The sequence below is a fragment of the Mustela putorius genome, unplaced genomic scaffold (genome assembly GCF_011764305.1).
Source record: "Mustela putorius furo isolate JIRA1106 unplaced genomic scaffold, ASM1176430v1.1 tig00000198_pilon_pilon_pilon, whole genome shotgun sequence".
Lineage (NCBI taxonomy): Eukaryota > Metazoa > Chordata > Mammalia > Carnivora > Mustelidae > Mustela > Mustela putorius.
This window is the reverse complement of record NW_025421311.1, coordinates 750,205-776,047: the sequence shown is the minus strand read 5'-3', so window position 1 is coordinate 776,047 and position 25,843 is coordinate 750,205. Positions and strand designations below refer to the sequence as shown.

Genomic DNA, 25,843 nt, shown 5'->3' with positions numbered 1-25,843 from the left:
GCCCGCTGCAGCCTCAGAGGACTCGGCAAGGGGGCGAAATACGACATCACCGCTTACCTCTATTTCATGCAGCATTTTCACCGAATGCAAAAACCTAGAAGTTCTTACACATTATGAAAACCAACTATCTAAATTTTAATAAACGAAATTTAAATAATTTGAGTTCTTATGCTTGAGGAGAGCCCATGCAATTTTTAAAAACATCAATACGGCTTCCTAGGACAGCCTGCCCACAAAGCACAAGCTAGCGGGCCAGGTGGACCCACGTTCGAATTTCACTTCGTAGCTGCTGAAGGGATATGGGCTACTGGGCTTAAAGCCGCCAGCACCTGGCACTGTCAGGCCTGCCCAACTCAGCACCAGACGGACTCGAGCAATGGAAATTTCTTTTCTTACCATGTCTGGTGGCCAGGAGTCCGGAGATCCAGGTGCTGGTAGGCACAGTTTCTTCCGAGGTGCTCCCACGGCTTGCTGACTGCTGCCCATGCGTCTCCACGGGCTCCTCCCTCTGGGTGTGTCTGTGACCTGAGCTCTTCTTAGGAAGGCACCAGTCCTCTTACATTTGGGCTCAGAAGATGGCATTTTGCCTGAGGTACCTTTAAAGGCCCGATCTAGAAAGGCAGTCCTACTCCGAGGTACCAGGGAGACCAGGACTTCAGCATATGGATTTGGGGGACACAATTCAACCCATAACCATAGTGGACCCTCAATCGAGCAAAAAGGAAAGTAGACAAGTTTCGAAAATAATTTCATTCCCTCTTTAAATTCCTTCGCTAGAGAGGAGAGAAGCCTCTCACCAGCACGAGGCCGTGGAGACGCTAGAGCCTCAAGGGTGGGGAGACTCCCCCTCCCCCCAGGGAGGCCTGTGCGGAAGGCACCTAGAGGAGCTACAGGACCGGAGGACACATGGCATGTTCATGGTCTGCTCCTTTCCCGGGCCTCAGCAGTCCGCCGCAGACCCGGTCTGGGAAAGCGCGGGGATGCCTGGGCCCAAGGAGGAGACAAGGCCCCTGCCTGTGTCGTCCCCTTCCCCCCAACATCTATGCAACAGACAAAGCCGGCACACGACTGCTTTCTAATCCCAGTGCAGATTGGCCTCATTTTACTTCATTTTTAACGTGGACTTTAGTTATAATACAGAAACCAACTAGACAGATACCGTCCTCCTAAAAGAATTTCAAAAATCACATTATTTAAGAACACTTTTTTAAAGATTTTATTTACTTGAGAGAGAGCAAGAGAATGAGGGAAGGGTCAAAGGGAGAGGGAGAAGCCGGCTCCCCACTGAACAGGAAGCCTGATGTGGGGCTTGGCCCCAGAACCCCAAGATCATGACCTGAGCCAAAGGCAGATGCTTCACCGACTGAGCCCCTAGGCGCCCCTAAGAACACTTCTTAGTAATTTGTTTAATGAATTCCACTTTTAACAGCTAATATCTGTGTGCTTACAAAGGGACAGATTACTGTACAGTAACTCATTTAACCCTGATAACCCTATTAAGGCATGGAAAAAAACACTTTCTAAGTCAGGAGAAAAAAATACATTCTAAGGAGGAAAATGATGATGCAGTTTTCTTAAAGAATTTTATTACGAGGTTTCTCACCAATGGGAAAAGCTTATTTACCAGTAAGAAAAAAGTCCTTATTTTAAAACACAAGTGGAAAAACACCAAAAAGAATTTGGCGCAGTAACTGTGGTGAACCCCAGCACTCCCCTGTCCGGTTCCTGTCAACAGCACGCTCTCGGGTCGCACTCAGAGGTTCCAGAAAGAACACCCAACACGCCCTTGTCACGTGTCACCTCAGGGCACCAAGGTCCCCCATAACCTCTCCCTGCGCGCACACGCACATTAACACAGCCCGTCACACGCAAACCCCCTCATCTAAATGGAGATTAAACGGAACTTAGGACATTAACCTCTGGAGCAAGCACTAGCAGTGAAGCAGAACCCAGCACAAACGTCCTAATCTAAGAACCAGTAATTCCTCTCCACCTCAGACGGCTCCCAGTGCTCGGCCATCTCCTGAAGACTCCTACGAGAGGAAGGTACGCACAGTGCCCTTAATTATGCCCCTGCAGATGGGGCACTTTCTCAGAGACGGGGCGCACTCCTGGCACACGACTAGGTGGCCGCAGGGGATGAACACGATGGACACCTCCTTGTCCATGCACACTTTGCACGTCCTCTCCTCCTGCAGCCGCCGCAGCTGCTCCTCCAGCGACAGACCTAGCAGGAACAGCACACTCCGTCACACCGGGTTTCTACTTCACCTCCCCCCAAAAAAAAAAAAAAAAGGAGTAATATTTCCTTTTGGTCTTAAGTCTTCATTTTGTTTTACCTGAAACGTCTTCTGTTGGAATATACTTCATGTTCTTGTCCACTGAGGAAAGAAACACACCAAAAGGCATTATTCCCCCAAAGACCAGAGTGCGCCCCCCACTCCTCATCTCCTGGACACCACGGAGGCCAGCTACAGACCACGAATCCCCCAGTGACACTGCTCGGGCAAGGAGAGCACGCCCCTGTTCTAGAACTAGTTAAACGTACACACTAGAGTCGGCTAATTCGATTTACCTTGTTTGTCAAACAGAAACACAAACATAATCCCACAGATTTCTGAAATAATATTACCAAAAACTCACCAAATAAGTTCTTGTATAATGTGGAGTCGATTTCTTTTAAGCAACTTTTGAAGATGTTGGCCGCAGCATTTCCTTTAACTAAAATGGTATCAATCAGTTCTCTTGCTTGCAAAGGTATCTGTGTTTTTTGTTTAATGATATCATGTTCCTGTTTATTAATTATATTGGCCTTTAAAAGATTATCCAGGATAGGAAGCACACAAGTCAACTGTTGAAAGAGAGCCATTCTATTCCTCCGAATTAATGACAAATCATCTTCATTTAAAAAAGGAAAAAGAAAATAAATCCATTAGATTTTAAAGGGCTCCAACTATACACACATAGTCACTAACAACCAAGTCTACAAACAATTTAGGCATTAGAGAGGAGCTTGAAAAAGCAGCATAGAATCACTGGTTCACACTTAATCTTATGCCTATCGTTCAGGAAACTTCTGGAAGATTTAGCTAAGGCATATCATACAGTACATGTAACACATGTCATTTCTAAAAGTCCTCAAACCCTGCTGTTCCCCAGAAAGCAGAACTGTAAAGGACACTAACACTCACAATCCCTGTACCTCCCGACCCACGGAACGAATGACACGGACTTCCACTTGCATCCCCTCACATCAGTTCTACAAGCACTTCCGTCAAACTCCCTTATTTGACACCCACGATCTGTCAGTTAAACAAAGCCAGTCCTCTGAGCCTCACAGAACAGGGCGGACAACTAACATTCCCAAGTACCTGACGCCATTTCTTCAGTTTGCTGGTCCTTCTCTTCTTCTCGGGACTCCTCTTCCGCATTAAGCAGCGCTACCACAAGCTCGTTCACGGTCCTGTAATTCTCCCCGGTGCTCAGGATCTTCCTCTGCACCGTCTGCCTCACCAGGCTCCTGCCGAAGCCCATCTCCAAGGCGGCCGCCACCACGGGCGTGTTCATCATGACCGCGTCTTCTGAACAACTTTCTCCAGCTCCAAAATGGACAACTATTTGAAAAGACATGTACCAATGCTAAATTCCACAAATGTGAAAATACACAGAAAAATCATGACGATGGCACAGTCTTTACTCTCGTGTGCTCATGTCCTGGTAAGGCCCACGAGCTTTATGCACCAATTACCTGGAATTCCAACACAGGTGTGAACACGAGAGCATCCATGAGAGTGGCACAGGGGATATCCTGTCTTAAAGATCACTTCCGACACGACATCTTGGAACCCACTTCGTGAGAGACTCTCTAAGGACAGGGCGTAGGAACCCGTGTCTTTTTCAATTCCCAAAACGATTCTTCTGGGGAACGAATATGCTGCAGGACGGGGGATCTGTCCCCGGAAAGCAGGAGACCCCAGCAAAGACTTCGCTAGGCCGGCAGCAGTTTGGACTTGGAGGGAAACGGGATCCAGAGAGGCGGACGGACGATCCGGAGTAACCCAGATGGGAAGGAGAGCGAAGTGGAGGAGAGTTCGCGCAAAATACACCCAACACCACAGTAACAAGACGGGACTGTGCTCACAGCAGACATCCGACACTCTGAGGGACAGAAAGCTGTGTCGGCGGTTACAGCGAACTGCAGGGATGAGGACCGCGGACACGGTGATCAGGGAAGTACCTTCTGACAGCAGTGGGTGGACACTTGGGTGGACATCACGAGAGATGTGATCCTTCACGACACTAGACTGCCCCCTGCTGGAAGAGTGTTCTAGTACACACCCGCACAGCGCACCCGCAGCAGCCTGCCAGAGGCTGCACCACGACCACAAGGACCAGCGTGTGAATAATGCTAAGGGTCAGGGGAACTTCTGAAAGAAATCTTCTGGGCAAGACAGCCCCAGGCATAAGAGCCCTGAGACAAGTTCCTGATGTTCAAAAACTAGGAAGAGGGGCGCCGGGTGGCTCAGTCATTCAGTGTCCGCATTCGGCTCAAGTCATGATCCTGGGGTCCTGGGAATGAGCCCCTCGTCAGGCTCCCCACTTAGTGGAGAGCCTGCTTCTCCCTCTCTCTGCCTGCTGCTCCCCCTGCTCGTGCTCCCTCTGTCAAATATTTTTTTTTTTAATCTTAAAAAGAAAATTAAAAAGAACAAGACAGTGTGAGTAGCAGTGAGGAGGGCAATCCCCAGACCGTGTACAGCCTTGCCATTGTACCTTGCACTCTAGGTGTGCTAGAATGTTCGGCAGGCATTTGAAGTAAAGAACGGTAAAACCCGATCTGTGTTTTCAGAAAATGCTTCTGGCAGCTTTGTAATAAACGTTCATGAGATTCAATGAGGGGACCAGCCAGGTCATCAGGAAGATGGATGGCAGCATGGACTGGGCTCACAGTGCCCTGTGGACGGGGGAGACGCACGAAGATTCGGGGCTGTCAGGAAGGCAGGGATGAGAAGACATCCGAAGGATGAAACACACCAAGTAAAGAGAGGAGCAGGGAGGCTGCCTGGCTTGAGTCACCTTCCTGACCTCAGCAGGCGGCTACCATTAACTGAGATGGGGACGACCAGACAAGAACAAGTCGGAGCGATCAAAGACGAGAGAGAAGGTCTACTCTGATCACATGAACTCGGGAACACCCACTATAATCAAGTAGAGATTTAAACATGTAACTGGACATGCCAGCCTAGAGCTCAAGAAATGAAGAAGTAAATCTGGGCCAAGTGTTGAGAAGTTCTCCATCATTTGTGGTTCAAAAAAGGAGCCACCGAAGGAGACTGTTCGTGACCAACCAGAGAAACGGGAGGAAAACCACGAAGGTGGTGTCCAGGAAGCCAGGCGAAGGAGGGGTCTGAAAGATGACGCAGGAGACTCACGTCAGCGAGACAACCAAGTAAGACGCCCCCGTGTACTGAGACCAAGTAAGACGCCCCCGTGTACTGCGACCAAGTGAGACGTCCCCCACGTGTACTGCGACCAAGTGAGACGTCCCCCATGTGACGTCCCCCACGTGTACTGCGACCAAGTGAGACGTCCCCCACGTGTACTGCGACCAAGTGAGACGTCCCCCACGTGTACTGCGACTCGACAGCAATCTGGAATGCACCAGTGAACAACTGCACCTCTGTGAAAGCTTTGAGATCCAGGCAGAAGACTGTGAAACCCCAGCGGAGCCCGATGCCAAGGAGAACTGTTGTAACAAGTCAGGCCTGCACCCAGACGGTTGGCTCGCCAACACTGGGCCTGGCTACAGACCCGTGAATAGCTCCACCCCCTCAGGATTTGGCTACAGGCCCGTAAGACTTGATCCTGTCGCCAGCACCCTACACAAAAGAATGAGGAAGACCCAGGCCTACCCGTGCTTTGGCATACAGACATACAGAACCCAGTTCTAGCTCTCGACACTGAAACTGCCTGAGAACTGCATCCCACCATGGTCCGGGAGCCACTGGAGGTAAACCCACTAAATTCAGTCAGAATGCAGAATCTGACCAGCCAATCCCAGCGTCAATCTGCGCGCAGTCCGGCTAGCACAAGGGATGCAGCAGGAGACACTGCCCAGTGCACACCTGCAGCGCCTGAAAGGCCTCAGCCTCAGTCCACAGCAGCACAACCAGCGCTGGGACCCAGGGAGGGACACCCTTGTCTGCACCTCTAGAGATCCTGCAAAGCTCCAGCTTCTCCGAACATCATCAGGAAGCACTCCTCCCCACCAAGAGACATGGCTAGAGACATGCCCACCTGTGCCTCCAAAGCCAGGTCTGCAGACCTCAATCTTGGCAGTAGAACCAGAAACAGCCCCGGGCTCCATTCCAGCCCCTCTCAGCCAGGGTCCAGGGCCCCGCGTTCTGCTCCAGACAGGAGCCCTTCCACAGACCTAGAGGGGGCCACACCCGTCTGCATATCTGGTAATAGCCCTGCCACCTGAGGACCCAACTGTGGACCCATATCCCACATCCTGCAGAACAGTGTACTGTCCTCCATCAGGGGACCAGACAGAACCCATGCCAGCCTGCGCCACTGGCAATAAGCCCACCAACCGGAAATCCCACCACAGACAAAGCAACAGCCTCACAACTGGTCCCAAGCAGGCACCCGCCAAGGGAACGGACAGGAAAAGGTCTCTGATCTGCCAAAACCAGTCCTTTACGGACTAGAAGAGATGCTTCTTTCCTCCAGTGCTCAGACACCAATGAAAGGCTCCTCAAATCATGCAAAACAGGCCACAGGACAACACCAAAGGAAACCAAGAAACGGAGACCTACGATCTGCCTAACAAACTAAATATTATCATCTTATACTCAATGCAATTCAAGAAAACAAAAGTAGGCAACTAAAAAAAAATGAACTACATTTCAAAAGTTTAATACACAGAAACCACAAAACAGAACCAAAGAGAAATCCTGGAACAGAACTAGAAAACTGAGTCAGGAGCTTCAACAAGTGACTTGACCACACCGAAGAAACAAATCAGAGAACCTAAAGGGACATTATTTGAAATCACGCAGTTATAGGAACAAAAAAGGAAAAAGAATAAAAGAGTGAAAAGTCTGTGGAAGTTACAAGACACCAGCAAACAAATGAGCATCTACGTCGCAGAAGTCCCAAAGAAGAAAAATGCAGAAGTTTATTTAAAGACGAAACAGGTGAAAACTTCCCAAATCATGGGAGAGATTTTCCAGTTCTGTTATTGTATTCTCCAGCAACAGTAAAAGCAAAGAACCACAAGCATGATCAACCCAAACATTATTCTCAAATGTGTAACAGTGAATATAAAAAGACAGAGCTGAAGAGAGAACTTTGAAAACAGCAAGAAAAAAACATCTGCTCACATACAAGGGACACCCTCAACCTCTCCACACCCTGGTCTGCAGAGACGGTACAGCCCAGCTGAGACAGACTCGGAAAACAAAACCACACCAAGAACAACAACAAAACCATCCTTCAGAAATGAAAAAAACAAAAAACAAAACAAAACAAAAAAACCAGACTTCCCAGAAAACCAAAGTTGAAGATGTTATTCAACATTAAACCTGCCCTAAAACCAATGCCAGCAGGTTCTCTGCACGCTGAAACGGACACTACACAGCAACATAGAAACATGCGCCAGTGTGCACAGCTTCTTGGTAAAGGTAAATACGGAGTCAATTCAGAATATCCTCTCCTGTTACCATACCTCTAGCATGGAAGTGAAACAATAACTTCAGTAACTACAACTGAAATAACTTGTTAGACGGACCCATATCAGAAGTTGGACATCAACAGGGCAAACTGCGCGGTGAAGAGAAGTGAGCTGTTACCAGCCCTCTTAAGACGCTTTACATGAACATCCAGGTGAACACAAACACAAAACCTAGAGTAGACACATAAGATGTAAAGCAAAGGAACTAAAGCACACTACTACAGCAGACAGTCAAGGATTACAGCGTGAGGGGAAGAAAGGAACAAAGAACTAGGGGAAAAAATCGTATTAAGCCTCCAGAGGACCAGTAATTACTTTAAAACACAAATGGACTACATTCTCTAATCAAAAGACACAGAATGGCTAAATCCATTTAAAGAAACGAGACCCAACAATAAGCCACCAAAGGAGACTCCGTCCGGTAGGATGAAAGTAAAAGGGATGAAAATTCCATGCAAAGGGCAACCCCGAGATGAAGAGTGGCTGCCTAACAAGTTAGACTTTTGTGGTCAAAATTGGTGGGAGCAGACGGCGGCGGCTGCCGAAGGGGTTAGCTCGCCAAGAGGACGCCACAGATGCACAGGTGCGTGGGCATGCACCACCGGAGCGCCTTAGCATTCAAACCAAGGGCAGCCGGCGGATCCGTCGGTTAAGCCGACTCTTGATTTCAGCTTCCGTCACGATCTCAGGGTTGTGAGATAGAGCCCCGCATCAGGCTCTGCACTCAGGGGGCCGTCTGCTTGAGATTGGCCCTCTCTCACACACACAAATAAGTAAGATCTTAAAAAAAAAAATGTTTAAAGCAAATATTCACAAAACTACAGTGAAGAAAAGACTAATACCTACAAACAGGAGGCTTCCAGAGCCCACTTTCAGCGTCCACCAAAACACCCAGCCGCAGTGTTCATAAGGAAACCACAGACCTGCAAAACACTCCGCCGAGTGGACCTCACCCGGCAGCACCACACACACTTCTCAAGCTCTCGCCCAACAGTCCTCTCAGGACAGATCTCAGCCTGTCCTCAAAGCTGGCTTTAACAACCTGAAAATATGGAAATCACATCAAGTATCTTTTCCACCTACAACAATGGCATCAAACTAAAAATCAGTAACAGAAAGGAAACTCATGAACTAACGAAGTCACAAATACAGGAGATTAAACACACTTCTGGGCCACCAATGGACCAGACAGGGTATCAACAAGCCATCAAGTACTTGAGACGGACAAAAACACGACAGGCCCAAACTAAGCAGATGCAGCAAAAGCAGTTCTGAGATGGAAGTTTTTAGCAAGAAATACCGAAATTAGGCACAATGAAAGCTCTCTGGGATGCCTGAGCGGCAGCTGGATAAGCATCCAACACTCAGATTTGGCTCAGGTCATGGTCTCAGGGTCGTGGGATCGAGCCCCAATCAGCCTCCCTGTGTAGAGGGGAGAATGCTTCAGATTCTCTCTGCCCCGTCCTCCCACATGAGCTCTCACATGCATGAAAACAAGCCAATCTTAAAAAAAAAAAAAAAAAAAAGCTTAACTTTGTATGTCCAGAAAGCAGAAAAGTAAGGTGAGGAGAGATGGAGTAAATAGGTGAAGGGGATTAAAATGCACCCATCTTGATGAGAACTGAGTAACATACGGAATCATATCATACAGCTGAAATTAACGTAACACGGCATATTAACTACCCTAGAATTTTAAGAAAACTTACTAGTTTAAACATTAAACATGAAAAATACAAACAAACTAAGCCTCTGGTGAGCAGAAGCAAGAAAATATTAAAGATTAAAACAGACATAAGTGCCACAGAAACTGTAAAAACAAAAGCAAAAAAACCCCAAAAAACAAAAACAAAACAAAAACAATGGAACACTAGGATTTTTGAAAAGATAAAACTGACAAACCTCTAGCTGGACCAACCCGGAAAAGAGAGAAATCATACAAAATTAGAGACATTACAGATGATGCACCAAGTATCCCGAAGGTCCTAGAAGACTACTGTGGGTAACTACAAGCTAAGAAACCGGACGATATATACGAAATGGATAAGTTCCTAGAAACCCACACCTTAACCTAGACTGCCGAGGATAAAAGCCTCGGCAGGCAGGGCTACAGGCTGGAGGTGCTGCCCTACCGCTGGAGAAGAGGCGGGCAAACAACCCGGAGACGGACAGTGCGGAAACAGTGCCTGAAACACCTGAAAAACGCCTGGAGCACACAGCAGGGGAGACTACTTGCCCTTCTTGGAGAGGCAGCATTACAGAGACGCCTCTCTGGGTACAAAGGCACCGCTGGCCCCACTTCCCTCCCCACCCCTCAGCATAAACACAGACCCACCTGCAGTGAACAGCACAGCGCCCACACTGGCTGCGTACCCCGCTTATACCGGGGCCCACGCCCTACCCCACACACTGCCGGGAAAGCCCTTCCCGGTCAAGCTTGCCTCAGTCGCAGAGCGCCAGAAGACAAACAGAAACCCCTGCCCACACTGCGTCTCCCAACCGTCTGCAAGGCCGCAGTTCTGCTGGAGGAGCTGACAGGTCTCACTTCACAAACAGACCCAAGCGCACCTCATTAAAGCTCACCACATTCGGGCCAGGGACCAAACGCTGCCCACAGCGGGCAAGGAGAACCCATGGCAGACCGCTGGCCCGAAGGACAGAGCAGCCAAACCACAGCAGCAGAGCGTGTGCAGCGCACACCCGAGACACTCCCTGAAGCGCCAGGCCCTGGGCACTGCAGGGCCTCTTCCTCAGAAGGTTGTTGTTTTCAGGAGCAGAGACGTAACAGGCTTTTCTAACACAGAGAAGGAGGAAGAGACTTGGACAAAATACCAAGATGGAGGAATTTATCCCAAATCAGAGAACAAGGTAAGGCCACAGCCAGAGATCTAAGCAAAACAGATGTAAGTAACATCTGATGGGAAATTTAAAGCAACAATCAAAAGCACACTCACTGGGCTTGAGAAATGAATGGAAGACTTCAGGGAAGCCCTCACTACAGAGGTAAGAGAATAAAACAGAATCAGTGAGAGATGAAGAATGCAGTAACTGATCATGAAACAAGCCTGATGCAAGGCAGAAGCAGGAGAAGAATGAATCTGATCCAGAAGACAACGTAATGGAAGATAATGAAGCTGAACAAAAGAGAAAGAATTATGGTGGGACACCTGGTGGTTCAGACCGTTAAGCGTCTGCCTTTAGCTTGGGTCATAATCCCATGGTCGTGGGATCAAGTCCCGCATCAGGCTCCCAGCTCAGTGAGGGGTCTGCTTCTCCCTCTCCCTCTGCCCCTGCCACTGGCTCACACTGTCTCTCTCAAACAGATAAAGAAAATTTAAAGGAACACAAGAATACACTTGGAGAACTCAGTGACTCCATCAAACACCCCAACACTGGTATGACAGGAGTTCCAGAAGAAGAGAAATGAGGGCAGAAGGTTTATGTGAGGAAATACCAGGAGAAAACTTCCCTAATCTGGGGAATCAAAGGGACGTCCGGATCCAGGAGGTACAGAGAATTTCCCTTGAAATCAGTAAAAGCCGGCCAATACCAAGATACACTGTAGGAAAATTTGCAAACCATAGTGTGAAAGTCTTAAAAGCAACAGGACAAAAGCAGCCCTTAATTTACAAGGGAAGACCCAAAAGGCCAGCTGAGATTCCCCACAGACACCTGGCAGGCCAGAAGAGAATGGCATGATGTATTCATTGTGCTGAACGGGAAAAATCTGCAGCCAATACTCTACCCAGCAAGGCCGTCTTTCAGAATGGAAGGAGAGATGAAGCATTTCCCAGACAAAACCGAAGGAGGTCATGGTCATTAAGTCAGTCCTGCAAAAAGTACGACTGAAAGGGCCTCTGTGAGTGGAACAGATCAAAATGATATACAAGAAAGGAACAGAGAAAATCTCCAGAAACAAATAAAAACCAAATAATAAAAAGCACTACATTCAAATCTATAAATAATTACTCTGAATATAAATAGACTAAATGCTCCAATCAAAGATGTATGGTGTCTGGATGGGTTAAAAAAAAAAGAACCAAGACCCATTGATATGCTGCCTACAAAAGACACATTTTAGACCTAAAAACACCTGCAGATTGAAAGTCAAGAGGATAGAAAACCATTTATTATGCTGGCAGATGTCAAAAGAGAGCCAGAGTAGCCAGACTCATAAGACAAACTAGGCTGTAAACCAAAGACTGTAACAAGAAACAAAGAAGGTCACTGTATCTTCATCCGTGCATCTGTCCACCGAGATCTAACAATTGTAAATATCTATGCCCCCAATTTGGGAGCAGCCAAATACATAAAACAATTCAGAACTAACAAAGAAACTCAATAATAATGACACAGTGAGAGTAGGAGCTTTAACACCCCACTCACATCGAGGGGCAGATCATCAAAGCAGAGAATAAGGAAACAATGGCTTCGAATGACACACTGGACCAGGTGGACATCACAAACATATTCAGAACGTTCCATCCTAAAACCACGGAATATTCATTCTTCTCGAGTGCACACGGGACATTCTCCAGAACAGATCACATCTTGGGTCACCAATCCCGCCTCAACAAGTACAGAAAGACCAAGATCATACCTGCATATTATCAGACCACAAGACTATGAAACTTGAAGTCAACCACAAGAAAAAATTTTGAAAAACCACAAATACATGGAGATTAAACAACATGCGGCTAAGGAATGAATGGGTCAACCGGGAAATCAAAGAAATAAAAGACTCCATGGACACATGAAAATGAACACAATGGTCCAGAGCCTTTGGGATGAAGCAAAGGTGGTCCCCTAAGAGGGACGTATGCAGCAATACAGGCCTACGTCATGAAACAAGAAAAGTCTCAGATACAAAACCTAATCTTACACCTAAAGGAGCTGGAGAGAAAAAAGGAAGTCTAAAGCCAAAAGGAGGAAAATATTAAGATTAGAGCAGAAATAAATGATAGAAAAAGTAAAAACAAAAACAAAAAACAAAAAACAACACCTAGAACAGATCAATGAAACTGAGAGCAGAATTTGGTAAACCCCTAGCCACACTTACCAAAAAAGAGAAAAGACCCAAATAAATCATGATGAGAGAAATCACACCGCCACAAAAATGCAGGCATAAGAGAGTATTATGAAAAACTACACGCCACCACACTGGACAGCCTAGAAGAAATGGATAAACTCCTAGAAACACATAAATTACCAAAACTAAAACAGGAAGAATAGGAAACTTGACCAGACCTGTAACAGCAAAGAAATTGAATCAGCAATCAAAAATCCCCTCAACACACACAAGTCCAGGGTTGGATGGCTTCCCAGGGGAATTCTCCCAAACATTTGAAGAGTTAATACCTATTCTTCTCAACCAGTCCAAAAAAAGAAAAAAGGAAGGAAGGAAAACTTTCAAATTCATTCGATGAGGCCAGCATAACCCTGATAGCAAAAACAGACAAAGACCCCACCAGAAATGAAAACTACAGGTCAAGAGCCCCGATGAACATGGATGTAGAAATCCTCAACAGAATACTAGCAAGCAATCCAACGGGACATTCAACGACTCACTCATCACAATCAAGTAGCACTCACGCCTGGGCTGCAAGAGTGGTTCAACATTCGCAAGTTAATCAGCAAGATCCTGAAGACGGAGAGTAAGACCTGTGTCACCCTAACAGATGCAGAAAAAGCATGTGACAAAGCGCATCACTCGTGATAAAAACCCTCAGCAAAGGTTTAGCGGGAACATACTTCAAACATCATAAAGGCCCCGTATGAAAAACCCACAGCTAGTACCCTCAGAGCTTTTTCCTCTAAGGTCAGGAACAAGACAGGGGTGTCTACTCTCACCGTTACTATTTAACACAGAACTGGAAATCTTAGCCTCAGCAGTCGGACAACAAAAGGAAATAAAGGGCATCCAAATCAGCATTAAAAAAGTCAAACTTTCACTATTTGCAGATGACATGATACTCTATATAGAAAACCTGAAAGACTCCACCAAAAACCTGATAGAACCGATGTTAAAAAAAAAAAAAATCAACATAAAGAAATCTGTTACATTTTCATACACCAATAATGGAGCAGAAAGAGAAATCAAGGAGCTGATCCCATCTATAATTGCAACAAAAACCGTAAGATATCGAGGAATTAACCTAACCAAAGAGGTAAAGGATCTGTACTCTAGAAACTACAAAACACTCATGAACGACACTGAGAAAGACACAAAGAGATGAAAAGACATTCCATTCTCAGGGACTGGAAAAACAAATATTGTGAAAATGTCTATGCTACCCAAAGCAATCTACACTTTCAATGCCGGCCCTATCAAAATACCACCAGCATTTTTTTACAGAGCTAGACCAACCAACCCTAAAATTTGTATAGAACCAGAAAAGAGGGGCGCCTGGGTGCCTCAGTGGGTTAAGCCTCTGCCTTTGGCTCAGGTCATGATCTTGGGGTCCTGGGATCAAGCCTCACATTGGGTTCTCTGCTTGACGGGAGTCTGATTCCCCCTCTCTCTGCCTACTTGTGCTCTCTCTCTGTCAAATAAATAAAATCTTAAAAACAAAAAAAGAAGAAGAACCAGAAAAGACCCCAAATAGCCAAAGGAATGTTGAAAAAGAAAACCAAATCTGGTGGCATCCCAATTCTGGACTTCAAGCTGTATCACAATCATCAAGACAGTATGGTACAGGCACAAAAATAGACACACAGATCAATGGAACAGAAGAGAGAGCCTGGAAATGGACCCTCAACTCTATGGTCAGCTAACCTTCAACAAACCAGGAAAGAATGTCCAATGGAAAAAAGACTCTTCAATAAATGGTGCTGGGAACACTGATAGCCACATGCAGAAGAATGAAAATGGACCATTCTCTGACACCACACATGAAAATAGACTCAAAATGGATGAAAGGCCTCAATGTGAGACAGGAATCCATCAACGTACTAGAGGAGAACACAGGCAGCAACCTCTCTGACATCAGCCACAGCAACTTCCTACTAGAAATGTCACTGAAAGCACCCTTGCTTCCAGTGACAAAAGCAAAAATGAACTACTGGGACTTCAGCAAGATATAAAACTTCTGCACAGCAAAGGAACCAATCTACAAAAACTAAAAGGCAACCTTCACAATGAGAGAAGATATCTGCAAATGACTTACCTGATAAATGGTTAGTAGAAATATATACTAATATACATTTATACTAATATACATTTGTATAAAAATATATAAAAAACTTCTAAAACTCAACTCTCCAAAAAACCAATAACCCAACTAAACAACGGAGAGAAAACATGAGCAACATTTTCCCAAAGAAGACATACAAATGGCCAAAACACATGAAAAGATGTTCAACATCATGTCACTCATCATCAAAAAAACACAAACCAAAACCACAATGAGAAACTATACATGACACCTGTCAGAACGGCTACAACCAACAGCCCAAGAAAAAAGTGCTGACAAAGCAGGAAAAGGGGACGCCTCTTCCACCACTGGGAGACATGTAAAGTAATTCAGCCACTGTGGAAAATAGTATGGAGGTTCCTCAAAACATTGACACTAGAACTTCCCAGGGCACCTGGGTTGCTCAGTCAGTTCAGCATCTGATTCTTGGTTTCACCTTGGGTCATAATCTCAGGGTCGCGAGATCAAGCCCAGGGTCCGGCTCTGCACTGGGCAGGAGTCTGCTTGAGAGTCTCCGCCTCTCCCTCTTCCTCTGTACCCCCTCCTCCTGCTTGCAAACGCATGCTAAAATCAATCTAAAAATTTGTTTAAAGGAAAAACAAACTTCCCTATGATCCAGCAATCTCACTTCTGTGTATTTATCAGAAGGAAACAAAACCACTTTCTGGAAGCTTTTCTGCGTTCCCATGTTCCCTGCAGCATGATTCGCCACAGCAACCATGAGAACAACCCCTAGTGCTCATCAGCAGACCTGAAAAAAGAAAACGTGGTAATATGTGCGGAATATTATTTACCCATAAAAAAGAAGGAAACCCTGCCACTTGCAATAACATGGACAGACTTCATCAGAGAAGTAAGTTCTGAGAATCTAATATCCAGTGTGCTGGGCACAGATTACAGTATTGGATCACACACCTGGAAGTTACAAAGAGTAAATCTTAAATATTCTTACTACATAGAAAAAGTAAAATTATGTGAGGCAAATGATGTGTTAATCTTAACATGATAATCATTTAGCAATATATGTGTATCAATCACGTCACTTCTTAAAGTTATATAGCATCATACGGGAATTCTATCCCAATAAAGCTCGGGGAGGACGAGATAAAGACTCAACTGTCTGTGGGTACCAGGTCAAGCAGTGGCTTTACGAAGGTGGTGGGTTCTTGGTGACCCTGACAGGAGCACTTTTTAGTAGAGTAAGTTCAAGAAAGAATAGAAAAGAAATAAGAAAGTAAGCACAGATAAATCTTTCTACACATTTTATTGTAAAGGGAAGCAAACAAGTGTGACAACAGCTAGCAGATGACATGGACTCAAGGAAGGGTCTTCTGGGGACTGGCTACAGTGCATCAGGTTCATACACTGAAATAAATATTCTGGAGACTGAAAACCTGATGCTATGGAAACAGAAGGGGCTGAGCACTGCCAAAGCAATATTCTGATGCTGGCAGGAGGCTTGAGATTCAGAGGACAAAGGACAAGGAGAAAAGCTGGCCTTAGATCCTTCATGAAACAAACAGAAAGGTGAGTGGTATGGACACATCTCAGACTGGTGGCTCTGCTGGGAGGGAATGGGAGCAGCTCTCTCTTGAGTGTGTCTATTTCCTCAGCGATGCAAGATCATGAGTTGTGAGTTACGGAAGAGAGCATAGAAACTTTCAAAGAGAAAAAAATGTGACAGTCCCTGTACTAGGGAGCTGCACAGGGTGGCCCACGGAAAACCTGGTCATACACGTAGATCAAGAGCGGTGAGCCCTGCTGCCTTTTCCAGGTCCGGCACACGGGAGGTAGTTACCGAGTTAAAACCAATTCCAAATCCCAACACCACTCGGAGTCATCTGAGCATGGTGTATGCCAAGAAATGGTGCACGGCCATCTCACTTTGGACACCCAACACACGTCAATTACATACACTAACTATATGCCAGATGTGGCCAGAACTAAGTTCTAACCAGTTCTATTTCCTATCCTTGCCTAAAATAGTACACACCTAATGAACAGCTAACATCTAGCCCAATTCTTTTTTTTTATTTTTTAAGATTTTTTTTTTTTTTTTTTTTTTAGTCAGAGAGCGAGAGCGAGCACAGGCAGACAGAGTGGCAGGCAGAGTCAGAGGGAGAAGCAGGCTCCCCATGGAGCAAGGAGCCCGATGTGGGACTCGATCCCAGGACGCCGGGATCATGACCTGAGCCGAAGGCAGCTGCTTAACCAACTGAGCCACCCAGGCGTCCCCTAGCCCAATTCTTAAATCATCCATCAACTAGCCCTTTCCAAACATACTAGCTTATAGAAAACTTGTCCTCTTTGGACGGCGGATGTTCATACTTCTCATCTGGTATTCCCTGAGCTATCTGTGATGGTCACTTCTCTTCTGCATATGGCCGGTTCCCCAGTTGGAAGGTCAGCATTGAAGAACAAAGTTTAGCAGACTTGCTAAAACGCTGTATAAGCGTCCTGAGTCTTCAGAGATACATAATATTAGTTAACTTCCCAGCACTTTTTCCTATGTCCTCAGAAATCAAACCCTCTGTTTATATACTTTTATGCTTAACATTCTTATAAAAATTCCCATTCTACATCTGGAATACTTTCATACGTACTTGGTGGATCAGGATTTTCATCTCCAGGAGTATCTGATGTTGACAAAAGCTATGAAACAGGAGAAAAATTAATAGGTAAAATTTAAAAATCTCAACCTTAAATAGAGCAATAGGATAAGTTTACCTCCAGTAACACATATGCTCTTCTGAAAACTAGGCAATTTATTTACTTACTTTGCTCTGTTTTACCTTCATCATCAAAAAAATCCCCTTAAACTTTACCTACTTCCAAACAGAGTTCAAGTACTTCTCTAATTTCAGGGAAGGGGGAAGAATTAATGGTTCCTCATTCCATTTAAAAGATATTTCAGCTGGATCACTCCCAGAGGCTCCAAAGTCCTAACAAGTTGTTTTTGTTTGTTTATTTTTCTAGAAAAGATGGAGGAGACACTACCAATCCTCCTCCAATCCCACCACAAATTTGCACACTGGGAAACTGATTTTTCGGAACCCTGAAAGCAAGAAATCTTTTTTTTTTTTTTAGTTTATTCATTTAGAGAGAGCAAGTGAGCAGGGGGAGTAGGGGGGAGAGAGAATCTCAAATACGCTTCCCGTGAGCAGGGAGCCCAGCACGGGGCTTAATCCCAGAACCCTGAGATCATGACTTGAGCCGAAACCAAAACTGGATGCTCAATAAGCCACCCAGCGCCCCCTAAAAATTTTTTTAAAAAGCCCTGAATAAGCAAGGTAGTTACAAAAGTAAAAATTAAAGGTCTCATTAATTGGATATAAAGCAATTAACTATACTTAATAAGAAAACACAATGTTAAGAAAATACACATGTGAACATTACTCTTAATATTCTTTGTCATTTTCATTTAGAATTCAGCGTTGACAAGTATAAGAACTTACTCACCTGCTCAAGAAGGTGAGGGTATCGAGCTTGAATCTCATCAACAAAGTCCTGCCCTTTCATGCGTATCAAGAACTCACACCTATAACAGAAGATGAAAATTACTTGTGAAGTGTTTTATACCTAAAAAAAAAAAAAACACCTGATTTTCTAGAAGAGTGGGTTTCAAGCTCTGTGCCCCACAGTATTAACATTTTACATCACAACCTACTACACATATGTATTGAGCAGGAAAAAAATCCTTAAAAATCTTCATAAAACACTAACTCTTACTACGTATTGATGCATTCTGCCATCTTCTACTTAATCACATTAACAAGTATCAAGAAAAGGGTTTAGACCTCAAAGGAGCACAAGCTAAAACTTGAAAAATGCTGTTCGGACAGTTTACTTTTGGGGCTTCACATAGTTTCAAAAGCTGTAATTAGTATTCCTAACATGGGATCTTTCACAACATAACTGCTTATCTTTCTCAGGGATCCCTCTTCCATTACCAATGAAGCACAAACCCTTCTTCCAAAACATAGAGAAATATTATCTCTATGCATAATGACGGTGTTTCCCAAACACTTGTTCACCAACTCCCAGAGCTGCTTGAAAGCCTTCCAAGAAGCTCACTGAATGGCGACTTCCATTTTATCCCTTCGGTAGCTCATTAAATTGCTAACCACAGCTCAGCACCAACCCGCAAAAACAAGCCTCCACCCATGCCCAGCTGTGTGCAGAAACTAAGAACGAATCAGAGCTGATGTTCAACATCACACAGTGCAACTTCTAGAAGACAGCAGAAAAATCTTTTCTTCCTTAGATTCCTCAGCTAGAGACCAGAAGCATAATCCACACAAAATAAAACTGATACAATGACATCCTCAACAGCCACTGTTACAACAATGAAAAGACAAGCCACAAACTCAAAGGTAGCAAAACACACCTGTTAAAGAACGTGTACCCAGAATGTTCTAAGAACTCTCAAAACTTAGTAATTAAAAATACTTTAAAATGGGCAGAAGATTTGGAGACTTTACCAAAGAAGATATGTAGAAGGCAAATAAGCCGCTCACCGTCATTACTCATTAAGGAAATGCTACATAAAAGCGCAGAGAGATGTTAGGGCACACCTTCTGGGATGGCCACACTAAAATGATGATCCAGTTACAGTTAAGGATGTGGGACACTGGGAGAGCTCACGGGCTACCGGCAGAAACCTACAACAGCACAGCCGCTTAAGAAAACAACACAGCACTTCGTAGGAAGTGAAAACTTGCCACACAACCCATCTATCCCACGCCTAGCTGGTCTTCCAAGCCAAATGAAAACATCTGTCACAACTGTTTATCGATGTTTACAGTGGCTCTATGCTTATCGCTCCAAGCTGGAAACAATCCAAATGCGCTTCAACCACTGACTGGCTAGAATCAGCAGGGACCACGGAAGCATGTGCGTGACTTCAGTCTGTCACGGAGATAAAACAGCTCATTCTCACGATGTTCTCAGTCGTCATACGGTTTTTAATTATTTTTGCTCTGGGACCGGTTAATTTACATTCATTATGATTAAAGCAAGTACAATGAGCCCTGGCTCATATATCGCCCCTCCTCTAAGAAGTTCAGTAAGGACAGAGATCATTGTCTTCATCACTGTTACATCTCCAGCATCTGAAACATCCTCCAGTCGGCCCTCAAACACAGGACAAGTAAATACACTGATAACAATTATCCATTCTGGTTTTCCATTTACTGAGATTAAAGATTATCCACAATTGACATTTGCTGCTTTCCAAAGTGTTCACACAAAGCACCCTAAGCCTTTTTCCCTTATTTAACCATTTCAACAAAACACAAATGATGGAAATAAACCAAGACTTTGTTTTCTTTTGTTTTATAAAGGACAAAATGCAGTAATTCCAACCCCGGAGCTGAAAATCTGTTTTTGTCTTTCTAATACTGTTATTAAATTTCAAATTTTATGCACCCAATCCCATAGAGCCAAGCATAATCAAGTCATTTAAAATTCTGACAAAATACATTTTCCTAAGTAATCTAAACAGTATGTCACTTTTAAGAATTAGAAGGTCAAATTTTACCTTGTTATATTATGAATATTAAAGATAAAATTTTACGGGCGCCTAGGTGGCTCAGTGGGTTGAAGCCTCTGCCTTCGGCTCAGGTCATGATCCCAGGGTCATGGGATCGAGCCCCGCATCGGGCTCTCTGCTCAGCTGGGAGCCTGCTTCCTCCTCTCTCTCTCTGCCTGCCTCTCTGCCTACTTGCGATCTCTGTCAAATAAATAAAATCTTTAAAAAAAAAAGAAAAAAGATAAAATTTTAGGGGCGCCTGGGTGGCTCAGTGGGTTGAAGTCTCTGCCTTTGGCTCAGGCCATGATCTCAGGGTCCTGGGATGGAGCCCCGCATTGGGCTCTCTGCTCAGCAGGGAGCCTGCTTCCTCCTCTCTCTCTGCCTGCCTCTCTGCCTACTTGTGCACTCTCTCTGTCAAATAAATAAATAAAATCTTTAACAATGTATTGATCCATAATACTCAAATAAATAAATAAAATCTTTAACAATGTATTGATCCATAATACTTCAAGTTTATGTAAAAAAAAAAACGACAAAAATATGTTTTAATTTCCTGAAGGGGTTCAAGAGATTCCTCGTCATTATGAAAGGTGCTCACAGGTCAAAACACTGCCCTGTATGATCCCACCGATGGGAGATACCTAGTCAGACTCAGACAGACAGAAAGAACCGTGGCGGCTGGGGTGGGAGGTAGGTATGGGGAGTTCCTGTGATGAGTATAATAAGCTTGGGAAGATGAGAAAGTCTGCTAGTAAAGACAGAAGAACAATGTGAACATACTCAATGCCACAGAACAATAAGCTTAGAAACGGTTAAAATGGTAAATTCTGTTATTTTTTTTTCACAATTTAAAAAAAAACTATCTAGTCCAATGCCCCCACTATACAGATAAGCACAGTTTCAAATAGGTCACAAGACTAGTCCAAGTTCACACAGCTCCTCAAAAATGAAGCATTTCTAATTCTTTTTCCACGAACAATTCTGCCTCTCAATTCTTTGTAGGCTACAAAAGAAAACAGGACATACTGCTAGAAACACAGTGACTAAGATATCACAAGATCTTATCACAAGATAAACTGTACAGAAAAAATAACTTACAATTATAATCAGATTTAATCAGCTTTCGTTATATGCATTTTTATATTTGCCTTTTTCTAGATCATTTTATGTCTCTTCTTATTCTCCTTTTCTCTTTCCAACTATTTTCTTTTGTGCAATTTTATACATCTTTGTAATCCTTAAGATTTCTTTTTTTTTTAAGATTTTTGTTTATTTGACAGAAAGAGATCACAGGTAGGTAGAGAGGCTGGCAGAGAGAGAGAGAGAGAGAAGCAGGCTCCCTGCTAAGCAGAGAGCCCGATGTGGGACTCGATCCCAGGACCCCGAGACCATGACCTGAGCCGAAGGCAGAGGCTTAACCCACTGAGCCACCCAGGCGCCCCCCCTTAAGATTTCTTTAAAGCAAAACTGGGAACGCTACAGATAAAACATATGGCCATAATTATAAATGAATCCTCAAGAATAAACTAAAATTAGGGGCACCTGGGTGCCTCAGGTGATTGGGCATCTGACTCGTGATCAGGTCATGGTCTCAGGGTCCTGGGATCCAGCCCAAGATCAAGCCCAGCACCCAGTCTGCTTGTCTTCTCCCCTCCCTGCCCACCCCACTGTTAGCATTCTCTCCCTCTCTCAAATAAGCAAATCTTTTTTTAAAAAATCACAGCAAGTTATATTATATCCTGATACATGGCTTACAAAAGGAAAGAGAACATTCTAAAACATTTTTATCAAAACAATGAATGTGAAAATTCGGGTGTATTTTAAGTTATTAAGTAACCTCTACAGCCAACGTGCAGTTCAACAGTCCCCAGACCGAGAGTCACATGCTCCCCCGCTGAGCCAGAGGCCTTAGATTTAGTGCTTGCTTTCTAAGGCCAATTTCCCAACAGCATAAAAGCAGCTTTGTTACACTGAAATGTAACCTAAATTCTGCAAGCACACCTGCCTCTTGTAAGCACAGTCTGGGGCAGTAATATCTTTCAAAACAGTTACCTTGGAAACCACTTGGCGTGCTCCACCCATGGGTCATCTCCAGACTCCCAACACCGTAAGCCACCATCACAACAAAAGCATTTGACATCATCATTGCGACCTAAAGAAAACAAGACTGAACTTACACACACATCCTAATACGTAAAACAAAGTGAACCTGATAAAACATACAACCACAGGAGAGTTTCTTACCCACGTAATAGAAACCAGCACTTGCCAGCTGCTCGGGCCGAACCGGTACGCTGGGCGGCCAGTACATGAACGTTCTCAGTCGAGCCGCGTGTGTCTGCATGCTCAGATTTGAAATGCTAAACCGCAGCGTCTCCAGAGAGTTTTCCAAAAACGGGCAGTTGGGGAAATGTCTGCGGTGTTCGGACATCGCATCATCCTTTGGTTCCCAGTTACTCAGCGTCCCACCACAGGCAAAGCAGGCGACTTTGTCTCCAGGTCCTATATAGTAAAAACCAGCTCTTGCCAGGTCTGATGGTGACAGGAAGGTTAATGGCCACATATGGTAAGTAAGAAATCTGGCCTCTTCGGTACTCATTGCATAACTGTAGGGGTTAGTCCTCAATGGGGAGAAGTCTTCCACTGCTCTAGGATTAGCAGGGCTCGGTGCAAGGTCAGCACGAGAACCGCTGAAGGAGCCCCCGTGTTCCGAAGTGGGACATAATGAATGTGGAGAACTGTTTCTCATTGGAGAAGTTGTCTTAAAGGTGGAATCCCGGCTAGTAAGAGTGACCAGACTGTGAATAAAACTGCAGCTAGGATAGAGCTGTTTGTGCTTTTCAACAGGATTGTCTCCAGGTTTCCAGTTGTCCAGCATCAGGCCACAACAGAAGCATTTGACCTTGTCATTCACACCGGTGTAGTAAAAACCAGCCCGGGCCAGACTCCTCTCTGAGACGGGAACGCCGCTGGGGAATGTTGAGTATGTAGACATTCTATAGAGTTCACATGAAAAGTCGTATTTTATTTTCTGTTTGTTGCCAACTGTCTGATTTTGTAAGATCGTGCTATCTTCCATGGTACTCTTAATTCTCTGACATGAAGAACCTAGGAGAAGTCTTTGGCAAGTAGTTTTGTGCATGAGCGATTTTACTTTTTAATGGCCAAAAACCTTCACATGAAATTTCTCTTCTCTTCACATGAAATTAGCTCCTTTACCACACAGAAGAATCAAACAAAAGGCTCCTACTTAGTAAAATTCACTACACCTTCTTAAACTCAGGCGGGATGAAGATCTATCCTAAATTACCAGGATAACATCTAGTTCTGTTTCAGATTAACTCTTAGTAACTCAACGGCTAACGGCTCATTACTTGGTGTAATACTAATATAAGGCCTGAAAGAAACTGGCACATTTACGGAAATATGCTAAAACTTCTTGATGTTTTGAGGCCGATATTCCCAAAATCCTAAAAAATTATAGGGTACTTAAATTATGCTTTCACTATGCTTTTAGTTACAAGCTACAAGGCCTATTCATCAAGCCAATTACTGATTATGCTACAAGTGGGAAAAACTATATACAGGTTTCTTTGAAGACCTTTAATATGTTTTTTTTTTTTTTAAATCTTGTTTTACTCTAGCAAACAAGAATTAAAGTCTTCTTAGGGTCAGATTATCTATCTGAAGGCCAGTTTCACACAGGTTATCGCCACGGTATTTACTTAAGCGGGTTGTACTAGCTACAAGGGCAGCTTCTGGGGACATCAACACCCACAAGCTTTGCTGAACCTACACCTGTTTTAGTGTATATGTCAAACAGATTCCACTTGAAGCTAAGTGCTAACTCTTCCACCTTTGTTCAATACCGTATCTATTCCCACGCCCGGCAGCATCATGGTCTGCCTGCCCTCCTCGCTCTGCACACCGGTTAGACGGGCTCGACTGAAGGTACGCTCTTAATAAACCATTTAACCATAAACTTTCCACAACAGGAACTTTAACACTGCCTTTAAAGATTAAATAGCCTGTCTTTAAACATCATGTACCTAAGTCATTCATTTTGTAAAGAGAAATCAGCTTAACCGGACACAGCGCATCCTTCCTAGTGTCATCACACAGGAGGAACTCTGACGAACAGAATCGTCTGCGCACACTAAGCCAACAGCTAACCCCACTGGCCTCCCGTCTTCAGACACCTGCCCCTTTCAGACTACACTTCACACACAAAGCTACGCTCCGCAGCATTCCCGCTATTTCCCTTTATAAAGTTCCTGCGTCTCCATAATGGGGTTGATCACTGCCGGGGAAAGAAATGAGGGCAAAGACGGGCTCTTCCAGGCTGTGAATCTGAAAAAAAAAGAAGGCCGCTTCAGAAAGCCGCGCTTTCCTGGCACAGAGAACGAACCCCGGCGTACCCAGTGCCGTGCACGGCGACTTACGTCCAGAGACGGGTCTGCGCGACCTTCGACAGGCCGATGCACCGCAGCCCCGGCGGCAGTCACCGCACGTTTTAAAGCCGTCCACCTCCGCGGGTGGCCGACACGTCCTCCCCAGCAGCGCCCTCGCTCCCGCCCCCTCCCCTGGCGACTCGGCCCGGCGGTCAGCGGGCAGGAGCGCCGCGTGCGCGCCGCAGGTGACCAGGAGCGACAGGCGTCAGCCGCTCACCAACGCGAAGTCCCGGGCGCCGCGAAGAGCCAGCGCGCAAGCCCGCCTCGGCCACGGGCCCCGGGCAGTGAGGCCCGGGCGGTGGGCCCCGGGGTCGGCCCGCCGGCCGGCGGCGCAGGGATCCCCCGACCCCACCCGCGCCCGGGAACCGGCTGCACGCCCTGCGGGGACGCGGCGAGACCGGGGTCCGGTGCGCGCGCCGGGCCGGCCCCCGCACAGCTCGGCCCTGAAGCCCCGACGAGAAGCGTCAGCTACCGGGGGAGCCCGCAGCCCGCCGCGCCCCTGCCCCCGCGTCCGGCCGAAGGGCCGCGGCCTCCGCCCGTCCCTCCCCGCCCGCCGGCGCCGCTGACCCGCGCCCGCAAAGGGCCCACACTCACCGCGGGGCCGGTGCAGCACACGCGGACACAGCGCGACAGCCGGCGGCCTCCCCGAGTGCGAACCGCGTCGCCCCCCGGAGATGCGGCCGGCCGGCGCGGCTCTGGCGTCCCGAGCCCTCGCCCTGGCGGGGCACGCGCTGACGCGCACGGGCGCACGGAGACGTCAACGCCGCGCCAGGGCGCCGAGATTCTGCGTCACAGAGCGAGCGGACGAGCCTTCCTCGGTGGGCGGGGCCGTCCGGTTGCCGGCGCCGCAGCTGTCTTTCTGCCTCGGCGCCTCTCCGTGGCCACACGTCCCGGGCCGCGGGGTCGGACCGTCGGGAAGCCGGCGGGTGAGCCGCCC

General features: G+C 45.8%; 1 protein-coding gene across 1 annotated transcript; it reads right to left on the bottom strand.

Annotated features, from left to right (window-relative positions):
- Nucleotides 1–1,564: 1,564 nt before the first annotated feature.
- BIRC2 (baculoviral IAP repeat containing 2) lies at nt 1,565–25,843 on the bottom strand. The gene is made up of 9 exons (XM_045077491.1): nt 25,501–25,843; nt 22,700–24,805; nt 22,508–22,607; nt 18,385–18,463; nt 17,529–17,577; nt 3,372–3,614; nt 2,644–2,898; nt 2,340–2,381; nt 1,565–2,227 (listed from the first exon to the last, which is right to left on the bottom strand). Exons 2-9 carry the CDS (start codon nt 23,595–23,597, stop codon nt 2,034–2,036), a joined length of 1,860 nt encoding a protein of 619 aa, XP_044933426.1. The 5' UTR covers nt 23,598–24,805; nt 25,501–25,843; the 3' UTR covers nt 1,565–2,033.